General features: G+C 38.1%; 1 protein-coding gene across 1 annotated transcript in view; it reads left to right on the top strand.

Annotated features, from left to right (window-relative positions):
- Positions 1 to 15,722, top strand: part of LOC103610506 (dynein heavy chain 5, axonemal-like) — a gene marked incomplete at its 5' end in the record, with an annotated part of 46,414 nt that overhangs the window by 28,549 nt on the left and 2,143 nt on the right. Inside the window, 6 exons of the mRNA XM_008594659.1 lie at positions 2,339 to 2,542; positions 5,686 to 5,865; positions 9,241 to 9,378; positions 12,453 to 12,588; positions 13,207 to 13,523; positions 14,379 to 14,534. Of these exons, the coding sequence (XP_008592881.1) occupies positions 2,339 to 2,542; positions 5,686 to 5,865; positions 9,241 to 9,378; positions 12,453 to 12,588; positions 13,207 to 13,523; positions 14,379 to 14,534 (1,131 nt within the window). The remainder of the gene's footprint in view (positions 1 to 2,338; positions 2,543 to 5,685; positions 5,866 to 9,240; positions 9,379 to 12,452; positions 12,589 to 13,206; positions 13,524 to 14,378; positions 14,535 to 15,722) is intronic.

Here is a 15,722-nt window from a genome sequence, read left to right as displayed (position 1 = left end):
ATTGTTTAGTTTTGTTGGAAGCCTGCTCAAACTCTGTCATTATTGAGCTACATTATATCGGTAATACTTTATTTGGACAATTGGACTCAGAGGATGTTGTATATCTTTTTTTTTTTTTTTTGTCTTCTTTCGTGTCTGGCAACAGGATCGCAACCCTCGGTGTTGCGCCCGCACCTCGCTCAGCCAGTGAGCGGGAACCGGTCTGTATGTGGGATCCGAACCCTCGGCGGGAGCGCCACCACGCTCCCAAGCAGCGCACTGTAGCAGTGCGCCACTGCGCTCCCAAGTGGGGCACTGTAGCAGTGTGCCACCGCACTCCCAAGCGGCGCACTGTAGCAGTGCGCCACCGGGCCGGCCCCAAAGAAGGTTGGATTTTGAGAAAATATAATGAGTTTAGTGAAATAGGCCACACCTTAAAGGGATGGTCTAGCTTTGAAGATTCAATTTGTACTAAGAAAATTCCAGATGCGCCACCGGGCCGGCCCCAAAGAAGGTTGGATTTTGAGAAAATATAATGAGTTTAGTGAACTAGGCCACACCTTAAAGGGATGGTCTAGCTTTGAAGATTCAATTTGTACTAAGAAAATTCCAGATGCATCCAAATTCTAATCTTTTGGCATCAGGTAACATAAATCTATATACATCAAATAAGATGACAAATCTTATTTGTGCAAACAGTGTGTCTCTTCCTGTCTTAATACTAATCTGACTATAACCAGCTTGAAGCAAAGATAAAAAATACCTCCAGATGTTAAATAACTGTTATATTGCCATGGTGTACAGGAGATTATATAACAATTATATTGCTTTGCCTGCAGAGAAAAGAGGAATTTAATACTCAGCTGAAACAGGTTGAATTTGAGATCTGCCTCTTCCTTCAACTCCTTTTACATGGGTACCTGACAAAGCTGAGAACAATTCTGCTTGAAAATTCTTTGTAAAGCTCAAGTAAAATAATCATGTCCAGCCCTTACATTTTATATAACTTTAATTTGACCATGCTTTAACACTCTCTGCTGTTCTATTTTTCTCCTTTCTTTTATAGCCATACACATCAAATAAAGATCTATCTACCATTTCTAGTTTTATACCACAAATTCTCCTTAACCTCCAGCTGTCTAGCTTTTACAAATACTAGTATATTGAAACAAACCTTCTCAGGTTATGTAGTTGCATTCCTAATTTACCAAGTTCAGTGTTGTTTTCCCCCTCAGTCCTCAGAGAAAAGATCATGAGCTTTGATGGGAAGACCATTGGTTACCTTCTCTTGACAGGAGGGTCGCAGATGCAAATGAGATGGAAAATGTGCTAGATCTAGAAGGAATATATATATTACTAAATATATACAATACTTGTCCTAGAAATAGGACTCGATCAGATTCTCATATTTAATATTTTTCCAATACTTATTCCGTAGAATTTAAGAGATAGAGCAGTTATTATCAACCAAAATGGGTCTTATTGGTTGATAATAACCAGAACAGTTATTATCAACCAGCAAGAATAGTTATCTACTGGGAGTCAGTGAGAATGAAGAATTGAGAATGAGGAATGACTCCTTTCTAAGTACAATTTTATATAGTTTTAACTTTTGTAAGCATGCTAATATTTTACATAGTCAAATTAAACCTACAATCTCTCTCTCCCATCCATCCATCTATATCTGTCTATCTAGAATCTACCTATGTATGTGTTTATGTACAAACACACATGCGTACATTTACCAGCACTGTGCATCTAGAAGCTCAGATACTCTATGAGACAGTATCTGTGCTAGAAATGAATGGAACTTTCTGAGAGAGCTTAGTGAAATTTGTATTGCTCAAGTTCCTTCGTTTAAAGGTCAGTTTCCAGCTAAGAAATCTCTAATTATTCAATCTGTCAGCCCCGTGGCTACCCTCTAGTGTCAGTCTACTGTGACAAATCTGAGCTGCATAAGAGGAGGCACGTTCTTGACCTACATCACTAATGAGTAAAAAAAGCACTGAAAATATTGTATTTTTCCTGGGTTTGAATCCCTGGTACCTACTAAAGTGCTGAGTATTCTTTTTTTTTTTTCAGATTACACTTTTCTTTTTTCTGACACCAAGCAGTCTGTACAGTTTTAGAGAAGTCACAGGTCCTCCTCTGCTCTCGCTGTCAGTTTGAATTGTAAAAATGTGAACTTTTGGGGACATGTGTTTCTTTGGGATTAAATATGCATCTAGACCCCATGACTCTGCATCTAACTTAAAAATGTTTTCAGTCCTCCGTTGACATAGTGGCATTTAGTCATGAAGGGTTTGTTTGCCTGCACTGTCTTATCTGAGATCGGGTCACCCCTCCTTTCGTCCCCCAGACCATTAAGCCTTCTGACATCGCCACAGTCCGCACGCTGGGCCGACCCCCTCACCTCATCATGCGGATCATGGACTGTGTGCTGCTGCTGTTTCAGAGGAAAGTCAATGCAGTGAAAATTGACCTGGAAAAAAGTTGCACCGTTCCTTCCTGGCAGGAATCTTTAAAACTGATGACTGCAGGGAACTTCTTACAGAACTTACAGGTTGGTAGTTCAAAAATGATGCACTAAAAGGAGACTCAGTCCTGATTGAGGTATCTGAGTCCTTTAGTAGAATAAGTTTCCAAAAAGAATTTGGCTGACATATATATTTTGAATAAGTATTTAAGTATTTTTTTCAGAGTAGAATTATCTCTTTCCAATATAAGACATTATAAGCATTAGAGCTTTTAATGACAGATTTTAGGTGTATTAAAGCATTATCAGTGATATGCATGCTTTTAAAAAGTTTAAGAAATAATTTTAAATTAATAATTTTAGTTTAAAAATTTTAATAATTTTAATATATAATGTTATATGCATATGAATACAAATATATACATATATTTATAGTTTGAAATTCTCAGTAGTAATTTTTCAGTTTTGTTTACATATTTTTTATTTTGCTATGAGATAAAACATACACGTAACAAAATGCACACATTTTAAGTGTACAGCTTGATAAATATTTATATATGTATATACCTATTAGCAAATACTGAAAGAAAAATATAAATTTCCAGAACTCAGAAATCTCTCTTGTGCCCCAACTTAGTCAATTATCTCCTTTAAGATAATTTTTATTCTAACCCTTATTCTGATAATTAGTTTTGCCTGTTTTGAAGTTCACATATATGAAAACATATCATATGACCTCTTTAACCTCTTTCATTCAACATGTCTGTGAGATTTATTCTTATTATTGCAAAGAACAGTATTTTCTTCTTTTTTCATTACTGTGTAGCTTTCCAGTATGTACATATGCAGTGGTGTGTGTGATAAATGTTTAACAGCCGGTTCTTGGGGGAAAAAAGCAAAAAAGCAAAAAAGCTCTGATTTGTAGTGTTTGCCATGGTGTAACCACTTCCACAATGGCAATTTTCAAGCTGCCAATATAATGTTGGAGAATGTTCAGTTAGGAAGAGGTACACAATAGCATGTCATTATTTGGTGTAGATACAATAGTTGTAAATGACCTCAAATACATATATGATAGTAAAATGTAGTAAAATAATTAGGAAGTGACGAGTTTGACTATGTAATATCTTTGTTTTAAATATAATTTATTTAATTTTGTTTATATAATTTAATGTTTAATAATGGCTGTGTTTAACTACCAGTTTGTAAAATTCCTGAAAATTTAACAGTAATTTTTCAAGCCATTGTGAACCAACACCAGTGCGAAACACTATAATATGCTTTGATTTGTTTTTTCAATATACTGTTGATGGGCTTTTGGGTTGTTACTAATTTTTTGACTTTTATAAATATTGCTTCTGTGAATATTGGTCTATCTACAGGTCATCTGTTGGCTGTTTGTATGCATTTCTGTTGGCTGTAAACTCAGATGGGGAATTTGGGGGTCTTAGGTAATACACATTTAATCAGCTTTAGTTGATAAGGCCAAAGAGTTTTCAGAAATGGTTGTCAACGTGCACACCCATCGGTGGTGTGTAACTTGTTCCACATCTTCACCATTTTCTACTTTTAGCTATTCTGTTGGGTTTGTAGTAGTATCCTATTATTGTGGGTTTAATTTGTATTTCACTGGTGACTAAGGATTCTGAAAATCTTTTCATACGTTTATCAACCTCCCGAGAATTCTTTTGTTAAGTGCCTGTTTGGGTCTCTTATCCATTAAATTTTTTTTTATTACTTTGTAGAGTTCTTTATATATAAAGTATCACTAATTTTTTTTTATATGTTTGCAGATAACATTTCTGCCACTTTCTGGCTTAGTTCATTTATATTAATGGTGTCTTGATAAGCAGAAGTTCTTAGATTAGTGTAGTCCAATTTATTGATATTTCTCTTACTAGTGTTTTCTGTATTTTGTTTAGGAGATTTTGCTCACCTCTAAGGCAGAATAAATTCTGTTTTCTTGTAGAAGTTTTATTGTTTTATCTTTCATATTTAGATCTTGAGACAACTACTTGGAAATACCCAATTCACATTCATTTCCCAGGCTATAACTTTAGCACTATCTTTCATGCAATTTTCAGTTTAGTATTGTCCAAGTGGCTGCTGTGGCCAGAGCATCTTGTGAGGCATCTTACAGCACCTACAACAATAATGAGGTTATGAAACTAGTGGGCCCTACAGACTTGTCTCAGATAATTATAACACAAAACTCTGTGTCAGCGGAAATGGACTTGAGTGGAATACTGGCAAGTGACTCCAGGTTCCTGCTTTACCTTACCTGGTGGCAGAGCCACTGCTCTTGGAAACTCCCTTGCTCCTTGTCTTTTCTCCATGACCATCCTTCTGTTGCTCCCAGACATTCTTCTGGCTTCACTACTTTTCAAGTCTCAGAAAAGAAATTTGCATTAAATGAGGTCTGAATAAGAGTGTGTTTTACTCTACAGAGTGTGTGTTCTGCAAAGACTTGATTCACTGAATTATTTAATTGCTGTATTTCTTTCTACTTGGAGGACATTTAATCATCCACTTTTAGATGGTCAAACACCACTTTTGGAAGGTCCAATTTCATCATTTGGCCAGTCTTCCCTTCTGACGCAGGAAGGCATTCTTAATTTATTTCTGCTACTATTTAAAAATTGTATCCCTCCAGAAGATTATAATTCTCTTATATTCTTGATAGTTCTATGATTAAAAATTAATTTCATCACCCTCAAGGCCGAATGCCCAAGTTATTATCTTTACATTTCAGGTGAGAGCTTCTGTCTGAATGCATTAAGTATTTAGTTGCTGGTAAATGCTAAATATATATATGTCCTTGGGCTGAATATACCTGTGTGTGTGTCTGTATTTCATTGTTGATTTTATGGGTTTGTAATTCATCTATTTAGAATTAATGAAAAGAATTTTTATTGCTTTGGAAATTCTAATAACTGTATTAGTGTTCATCACCTAAATAATTTACTTTTCCCTGGATCCCAGTGTATTTATTTAGGGTTGATATCTCTTGTCTATAGAAGACAAAGTGTACTCTACCAGACTTTTTTGCTCTTCTCCTTACTGTGCTTTCATCTTCAGGACTTTTGCCTAATATCCTGAAGTATTGACAAAATATGATGCCAGTCATCCACTTTTGGTTGTTCAATAGTTTCAAAGGCATTGAGAGCACATGTTAGTATGGTGTAATAGAAAGAAGTGTTTTGACTTTATTTCATTCTCTTCTTTCATAGCAATTCCCCAAAGATACAATCAATGAAGAAGTGATAGAATTTTTGAATCCTTACTTTGAGATGGCAGACTATAACATCGAAACTGCTAAACGTGTGTGTGGGAATGTAGCCGGTCTTTGTTCCTGGACGAAAGCCATGGCTTCCTTCTTTTCTATAAACAAAGAGGTGCTGCCTCTGAAGGTAAGCCTTCTAGGTAGAACTGCGAGAAATGCACCTGGGAGGGGTCTCTAGGTCAACTGTTCTTATCTTTTCACAGTAGCACAGGAGCCTTTGGCCTCTAGTGTTATTATGTTTAGGTCCCAGGGAGAGCAAATATTAGAACTGCTGAGCACAGAATGTTTCTTTCTTCTCTGTAATCCTACTCTGATCAGGATCGTATGAGCCTTTAAGCATGGATTGGCTCTCTCGACAAGGATGCTAAGTCATTTGTGGGCTGCTGGATATTTTTCCTCCACAGTGTTAACTAAAAAAAAAAAAATGAGACAACAACAACAACAACAACAACAACAACAACAAAACCATGGAAATTATAGCACAGACTCCCCTGATAATGTTCAAGATCTCCACCCAGGGAATCCTATGAGTGAGACAGGGTCAAGACACAGAAAATGCCTATAGCTGATCTTGATTGTAAGGCATGACAGTCCTCCTACCCCCTCCTTTATCCCTCAGGAAGGAAACAATATCATCTATTTGCTATTTAATTGACTTTTGAGACTATACCTATGTTTCCCTTCGAGTAATTGAATTTTTAAACTTTATTTGTATATATCCCCCTACCACTAAAAGATACTCAGTTTTAGCAAATGAAATACTGATGTCTCAAAAATTATATCTAATGGCTTGGTTGATTATTTTGCTTTTGTGTAAGTCTAAGCTCTCTCAAGCATCAACTGAAATTCACTTATGCTTGTAAACTACTCAAGAAACTTGAAAATCATGATAAAAATAATTCAGAGGAATGGGAAAATAGACTTAGAGTTAAAAGTCCCATTTTATTTTCTTATTGTAACTATACCAGGACCACTTACTCAGTAATTGAGGCACTCGGGATCCTAGGACAACTTTAAGGAACAAAGACTCATTCGATTTAGAGAATTTTAGGGCAAGTAATTGATGTCATGCTGTCTGACATCATGGGTATTGCAACCACTGAAACTCCAGCATAGCTCAAAAATGACCATTCTGATATTGACTAAATTAAACTACCATATTGCATGAGAAGTGCAGGGCATCCTTTGTGCATTTTTTCTGTGGATAAGCATACATGGTATCTTAAAGGGAATTACGGTTGAATTCATGATGTGTAGTTTTTGTATTATTGTAGTTACTTTAAGTATAGTGAGCTGAAATAATTAAACATGGACATTCTGAACCAGGTTTACATAAAAACAGTGAAGTCCTTTCCCCTATGCTCAATGCCTTCCATATTTCAGCTTCCAGCCAGTCTTAGGACAGTCTAGATCATACAGTAGGGAGCAAAGGGGGACCCTTTTCCTTCCTCCTACGGCCTGTGCTTCTGTTTCTGGGAAGTCTGTTCTAGGAGTTCCTTCGTATATTCTTATGACCGTCCAGCATCTTGGACCATTCAGCTTGTTGGGTCCCTCCTATGTCAGTTAGAAAAATGCATTCAGTTACGTAGATCCTACCTGCTCACTTGCATTGGGAGAAAGTATAAGATGAAGGGAGTGAGGTTATCATTGGGTGATTCTGCTGAATATATTAATACATGCAGACCGAGGCCTCTAACTTCACTTATTCCTGGAGGGTCTTCATTTGCAAGCTCCTGCCTCCTAAGTGAGGAGAGGGCACGGACACTCCCTAAACTTTAGGTGGAATCCCTTCTGTACTAACTAGTAGTGGAGACACTGAGGGGCTGTCTTCTCTCATTTTGCAGTCCCAGTAGATTGGCCAAGTCACTTCTACTAGCACATTTAAATAAATATTAATTACAACAATAGCAATTTAGATTCTATTCAAGTTTATTATAATGAGATTTCTCCATGAAAACTATGAAAATCAGTAAATATCTATCCATATTAATAGAATGTTTAAAAAAGTAGAGCCTTAAATGTTGAACGTGGATAATAACAATAACATCTATTGTTTATTGAAATCTCATGTGCCAGATACTAGGTTTGGGTTTCTACATATGTTATCTTACTTAATCCTCACACAAAAAATCCTAGGAGGTAGTTTTTCAGTATTTTAATGGATAAACTGAGGCTCACAGAGTTTAAGTAACCTGCACAGAGTTCTAAGCTCCTAAGTTGAGCAATTGAATTGAAAGGATTTTGGTTAGCAACTATCGAGAGCTTTATTTAAAAAAAATACTTTTTGATGAGCAAAGCACTAGAAAATGTTCAGAATATTTGGGGCTGTCATAGTATGACACTCATGGGTCACTTTAAATTGTACATTGTTTGACAATGCTTTTCTTCTGTTTGAGCCGTGGCAATGGCTACAGTTTAAACCAGTGCCGAGAAAGAAATGTTCCATCAGTCAGATTCTTTTTAAATTATAACTTTTAAGCTATGCTTTGGCCTGTCTGGGTCTAGTCAATTACCAAATGCTGACTTTTTCCTTAAAGATTTATCCTGTCAAAATTTGAAAGCCTGAGGTTTTGAAATAAAAAAATAATTCATCTCAAAAAAAATTTTAAGTAATCTTTTCTTCTCAAACACCCTCAGAAAGAATATGGCTTCTAGTAGTGGATCTTCCCATTAAAGTCAATTTTAACATTTTGTAGACTTAAAACGGAAAAATTTTATTAAAATTTTTTAAAGGATCTAAATTCTGGTAAACATGAACTATTTTCTATATACCTCATCTTTTGCTAATACTACTTTTGATTATGTCTTTTGATTCTATTTTAGTATCTTCCTCAAAATGGATATTTTTAATTGGTCATAGCTCAAGGTATTAATACTGCTTTTCTGTAAGGCAAGAAATATATGAAAACTACTGGAACAACATCAAGACCACCATACACAAAACCTAGATCTTTACATTCAGTGAATAATTATGTTCCATCCTTTATTACTTATCAACAGCGATGTGCCCTAATAGGTAGATAGTTCTAAATATTCAGTTTTTTTCTACGACTGTTAATATTACAATGTTCTGTAATTTGCCTATGTACATTTAATAATGCAGTGTTCTAATTTAGGGACAAGCAAACTATATTGCACTTGTATTTGTATGGCTTGTGAAATAAGAATAGTTATTACATTTTTAAATGGTTTTTAAATAAGTACCTAAACAATAGCTTTGAATTTGCTACTTGGCATAAAAAACCTAAAATATTTGTTGTCTGGCATTTCACAGCAAAAATTTGCCAACTTCTGTTCTAACGAACTACACTTTTCTCCTTATAAATATTTATGTCAAATTCACACTAAGATTTGGTTTTGACTTAGTGCAATTTGGAAAGATTCTAGGGGTGGAACAAAGAAGAGGTGTAAACATGTGACAATGCCGGGTTCTCAGACTCTGAAATGCAGGACATTTGGAGGTTTGCTGCCTGTCCCTTCACTCTGTGTGTGTCCCATGCAGGCCAACTTGGTGGTGCAGGAGAATCGCCACATCCTGGCCATGCAGGATCTGCAGAAGGCACAGGCTGAGCTGGACGACAAACAGGCAGAGCTCGATGTGGTGCAGGCTGAGTACGAACGGGCCATGACGAAAAAGCAGGTACCTGTCCTTTGTCATGGGAGGGACTGTCACACACTACATGGCTACTTTAAGCCCTCATTCCATTTTTACTTTTTCTCTCTAGGGGTTTGGTTTCCAGGGGGAATTTGCTGAATTTATATGTAATTCATACACAGCACATAATCCCTCACTGAACCCTGGACGTTTTTTCTAACAGACACTGTAGGTCTTTGGTGAGATGCCAGCATGGCCAGCCAAGATAGCAGTCAGTTCTGGAACATACCCATTCTGAGTTTCCTTATTAACGGGGATGGTGATAATAACATCTTTGGTGGGATTTTTATATTTTTCAAATCACATCTTCCCACTTTATCTTATTTAATCTTTATGCAATCTTGCAAGAAAGGGTGGATACTTTTATTTTCATTTTAGGGAAAGGTACTGAGGGCAAGAGAGGACAAGGGAATGTATCCCAGTCATAGGGCTGGTCAGTGGCACAGTCTGGACAGACCTTGGTCTTCTGATGTTTACTTCAGGCCTCTCTACTGGATCAGTGTGACATGGCTATATCCCGTGATAGTGACCATTGACAGCTTTTTCAACCTGTGCATATTTTGCAACTTTATTGCTTTTAGAAATCTAGTTTCATACATTTCTTTTCCACTAGCTCTTTATTTTATTTATACTAATTTCAGCTCCATTGAGACCTTCTTCCTTCTGGTAATCAAGGCAGATTTAACATCAAGCTAATGTAGCTTAAGCTTCAGGATCTCTCATTTGCACAGGTCCCCATGAGTGCTCTGGTTACCGGGAGCTGTAGAATGTTTTGTAGTTAGGGGAGGCAAGTTTGTGATCAGCAAGCATTTGTAAGTTAGCGTTCAGGCAAAATGCCTTAAGAAATCTCAGAGGAAAGGCACCTGAGTTTCTAAGTCACCAGGCCTTGGTCATAACTTTTTTCCTCTAAATGCTTATTACTTTTGTTTTTTATATTTATAAAAATTCTCTAATAATTTCTCTTAAGGTGGTTTCCCCAGATTATGTAAATCTGATTCTACAAAATATGTATCTGTCTCTGATAAATTCTATATTTGGTAAATAAGAGCTAGATTCACTCTACTCTTTCCTTGATGATTTAATGGAATTCACCCCTGCCCCTTCTCAACCTTCACTTGGCCAGATTGAGATTCCTGTGCTTTTAGTTTTATAGGAGACCCAATAAGGGAATTTGGGTAAACATTTAAGTTCCATTGAATGCACAAAATACGGTATTTTCTCTTGAAGATAAGTCTCCTGAAAGCAAAACAAGAGGCTTTTACAAGTTTCAAAGGAGCAATTGTATAGCACCTATATGGGTTTGTATGCCCCACATAATTCACTTATATAAGGAGAAGATTAACATTGCAGTTTGTAAGAGTCCACATTAGAAACTGCGAAGAAGGAGTGTTCATTTCTACCATTTTGGACACTCACTTGTATCAGGAAACACTACTGAATACCACAAAAATATTTTACTTTCTCATTGTATTATGTTTAAATTTTAACATTTTTGCATTATCTTATTCAATAAGTGTTTTTGCTTTTGAGCATCTGCTATTAGGTAAATAATCAGAGGACCACACAAGAACTGCGACCGTAAAACTATGGCTCTAACATTAAAACTTAAGTTTCCACAAATGTCAAATTTTTTTAATTGAGAAAGAATCTAGCTACAAGCCCTCCTACCCTCACCTGTGACCTTGATCTTCAGTCATTTTTGCTGCTCTCTCCCCTCCACAGGGCTCCATGGGAGTCCAGGGGGCTTGTGGCCCACCCAGGAGGCAGGGGAAAGGCCTCTAGTCTCCAGCTCATCCTGGTGCCAGGCCTGCATGGCCCTTTGAAGGAGGGTGTGACCCAGCAACTCTCTACATGGGACCCAGGGTCTTTGCTTAGGGTCTAGCTTCTCTAGGCCTCCTGGAGAGCTAGCCACCCCTCTGGGCCCCATAAAAGAGTGAAACTTGGGAAGGGTGCTACTTGGAAACTCAGTAAATTCTGCATCCTCCTCCCAACCAGGCTGGGAGGATGATCTGCTTCTCCCTCTTGTAGTCACAGATATTTACTCTTCTCCCTTCCCCCATATCCCAATCCCCAAAAGGAGCCTGGGCTTCCAGAAAACAAAAACCAGGAAGAGAGAGGCCTGGCCATTTATTCATTTGGCTGAATGGGAGTAGGGTGGAAAATTTAGGGAAAACAAATCAATATTAAAAGTCTCTTTTAAATGAAAAATGTGTTTCTAATAAATGATGTAGAATCATACTTCCCAGCTGGCATCTTTCCTCCTGGGGATAAAAAATACGGGTGTTACAGATGTGGAGATGAGCCAGCCTCTCAGTTTCTTTGCATTAACTGTAGGAGGAAGAGAAACAGAAAGTAGACTATGACAGACTGAAATAAATATCTTGTTTTTGAAAAACATTGCATTATGTATTGTGTCTTAAACACAGAGAAACAGAACGATTTGTTTTTCAGAACTAAGCACTGAGCGGCGACAGTATGGGAAAGTGTGGGTTAAAGGCCTTTTACTGACTCGGAAAACAGCAGGAGGGGATCTGCTAAGTCAGGCATGGCTGAAATTTGGGCAGGAGCCTCAGAGCACCACAATTGAAAGCTTCGCCCACAGTAAAATGAGGTGTGGAGTTAGATAAAGCAATGATGTTACCAGAACTTCAACATGAGAGATATTCCTCATTTTTAACTAAGGATATGTATTTCTTTACATTTTTTGTGCTGTGCGATATTAGCATGTATGCTTGTATTCTATTTCCATTTTTCTTTATAGGGACATAATAAATGATGCAAATTTTCGTTATCTCTCAGTTATTAACATGTGAGGAGGGTCTGACCACTTGGCTCAAGGCACAAGCTGGAGGGATCCACCCAAGTTCCATGAATAGGACATAAGAGATAGGAATGGGCTGACACAGACACACGAAAATGGCATCTCAGGCTTCCTGAGAAATAAATGGCTCCCCTGTCTCAGAAAGGCAGATAATATATAATGTTTTAAAGTTATGTTTTTGTGCCAGAGTCTATGTTTATCTCAATAAAAGTTTTCTTCTGGTTATGGCCTTTTTTAGACCTTGCTTGAAGATGCAGAACGATGCAGACGCAAGATGCAGACGGCTTCCACGCTGATCAGGGGCTTGGCAGGAGAGAAAGAAAGATGGACAGAGCAAAGTCAGGAGTTTGCTGCACAAACCAAAAGACTCGTAGGTATGCAAATTCCTTTCTGAATGGGATTATGTGTTGACTCTGATAGGGAGTTAGCAAGCTCAAGCTTTAATTAAAATAAAAAAAATACTTGATTATTTCAAATTCCTCTGTGTGTGCATGTGTGTGTGTGTGTGTGTGTGTGTGCATGTGTGTGTGTGTGTGTCCAGCCATTTCAGAGGGATGGACATTGGTCTGGCATCTATGCTATCCTTATTAGATGTGTTAATGACCATTACGTCTCTTATTATCAGGTTACTTTTGAATTCTCCTCTGAGTGCATGGGTGTGTTGGTCAAGGTCACTTTGAATGAAAGTGTTGTCTTGAGGTTTTGCATCTCTTAAACTCAGAGGTCATCCTCTCGCTTCCAACAAAAGTCAAAATAATCCATTGCTTGACTACTAGCAGTTATTACTTGGTAGGCTATGTGGACCTTGTTTAACAATGAATCAAACTACTGCTTATTCACCAAGGCGCACAGCAACATGTGATTACAATTAGATCTGTGGAATTTGGTTTAAAAAAAAGATTGACTTTTTAATTTTTTTCATTTTTAATACATTTCGCAATTGTCACGATGATCATAAAGTATTCTAGTGGCGTTTGTATTTTCTATTTTAGGAGATGTATTGTTGGCTACGGCTTTTCTATCTTATTCTGGTCCATTTAACCAAGAGTTTCGCGATCTGCTGTTAAATGACTGGCAGAAGGAAATGAAAGCCCGGAAAATTCCATTTGGAAACAATCTAAATCTCAATGAGATGTTGATTGATGCTCCTACTATTAGTGAATGGAACCTCCAAGGTCTGCCAAATGATGACCTGTCCATTCAGAATGGCATTATTGTCACAAAGGCATCTCGCTATCCTTTGCTAATTGATCCACAGACCCAAGGCAAGATCTGGATTAAAAATAAGGAAAGCCGAAATGAACTCCAGGTAATTTGTGTGTCAGTGCATTTATGTTGCTGATCAAGTTTGACTGTCCCAGTTCAGCAAGAATCCAAGAATAAAGAAATATTTGAAAACATTAGAGATTTTTTTTTTCCTTTTTGTCTTTTTTCGTGTCCGGCAACGGATCGCAACCCTCAGTGTCGCGCCCGTACCGGACCGGGACCGGTAACGGGATCACAACCCTCGGTGTTGCTCCCCCACCTCGCTCAGCCAGTGAGCGGGAATCGGTCTGTATGTGGGTTCCGAACCCTTGGCGGGAGCGCCACTGCGCTCCCAAGCGGCACACTGTAGCAGTGCGCCACCAGGCCGGCCCCTAGAGATTTTTAAATAATCCTTGGGAGAGCACTAGCAGATGCAAGCTTAAATCTAATGTTAAAATATTTTCTAGAAATTTCATTATTTGCATTTGTGTTGATCTTTACTGAGGCCATATTTCATTGGTTTCAGATTCTATTCTGTTAACGTCTAGGGCTCTGTTAGGTAAGCAGAGAAGGACAGAGCTGTATCACACTAAGTGTGCAGCACTTTGTAAGAACACTTCTTAATTGTTCCATTATTTGCCACAAAAATGGTGACAGTAAAGGAAGAGCAAAGCTGCCACACAGAGCCTCTACATGCTTCCCAGTAGCAGAGAATAATAGTTTCTGCTAAAGAAAAGAGTGGAAACAGTTTGAGCTGTCTCTACCGTTTCAAGTATGGGCTCCAAAGCCAGGGATCTCTAAAAATCTATTTATTTGTCTCTAGCAACATAATGCTTTAGGCACCATTTGATGCCAGTTATCCCTGTGCATTGCATCATGATACTGTCTGTCAAGATTGACCTTGTGGCCGTGTTTCTAGATCACATCTCTAAATCACAAGTACTTCAGAAACCACCTGGAGGACAGCCTTTCTCTAGGAAGACCTTTGCTTATTGAAGATGTTGGGGAGGAACTAGATCCAGCCCTGGACAATATTTTGGAAAGAAATTTCATTAAAACTGGGTCTACCTTTAAGGTAGGTTAAACATATTGATAACAATGTGCAGAACAATTACCATGAGTCCAGGTAAACATGACATTCGTGGAATTCTCTCAATAGGCAGCAACTTAAATTTGAGTCAGTGGCAAGAGACATTTGTTTTTCTCTTCTGCACTTCCTGAGTTGGGATTAAAGTGTTCAAGAGCAATCCTTTTAGGAAGATCTACTTCACTTTTGTAAAGGAGAGTCTGGCTCCATTTTGATGTTTGACTTTTGCAGTGGATTGAATGGTTCCCCAAAGTCATTGAAGCTTAATACCCACTGTGACTGTTTAGGGTGGGAAATCCTATTACGGTAATTGAAAGGTGAGGCCTTGAAGAGGTGATTAGATTCTGAGGACTGTGCCCTAATGAATGCATTAATAATGGTGGTCTTGGGTGTGGTTCTGAGGGCTTTAAAAAGAGAGCACGTGGGAGTCTCTGTCTCTGCTCTACCAGAGCATGTGAGAGTCTCTGTCTCTGCTCTACCATTCTGCCGTGTGAAATCCCTGTGTTACTGTCACCACCAAGACACTGGATATGTTCCCTGGACTTTGGACTTCCCAGCCTCTGAAACTCTAAAGTAATAAATATCATTTTCTTACAAATTACCCAGTTCTGGGTATTTTGTTATGAGCTTCAGAAACAGACTAATACAACTCTTGACAGATTTTGAGCCCCTCCACACCCCTCTCCCATTCTGCTCCACGTCTGGGAGCTGATAAGGAAACCTGGGCACTCTCCTTTGGCACTGGTCAGAAATCCAAACCACAGAAGTCCCTGCCCACACCCATGTGTGGGAGCCCTCATCCCAGCTGCAGCCCTTAACCACCATAAAACCCTTAACCAGCTGCCCCTCAATGCTCTTTCAAGCCATTTTTGGGTCCTGCTTGGGAGCCGGCTCTGATCTCCCCAGAAAAATCTCATTATGTACGTAATAAGCCTTTTCTTAGCGTTTTGGGTATGTGTGGCATCATCTGCCTTGATCTCTGAACCAAATTTTTGGTGAGGGATCCATCTTGCTTCTGTGGTATGATCACAACAATTTTGGAACTAAATTTTATATTTACGAAGTTCCTTTCTTCCTTCATTCCTGCATTTTTGTGGTTTGAAACCTTGTGAATGCCTAATGACCATTTCTTTTTCAGCATACAGATGATCTCCAGTTATGTAATTGCTTAAAGCA

Source organism: Galeopterus variegatus, unplaced genomic scaffold, assembly GCF_000696425.1.
Source record: "Galeopterus variegatus unplaced genomic scaffold, G_variegatus-3.0.2 Scaffold11246, whole genome shotgun sequence".
Lineage (NCBI taxonomy): Eukaryota > Metazoa > Chordata > Mammalia > Dermoptera > Cynocephalidae > Galeopterus > Galeopterus variegatus.
The sequence above is the reverse complement of the archived record's forward strand: the minus strand, read 5'-3'. Positions and strand labels throughout refer to the sequence as shown.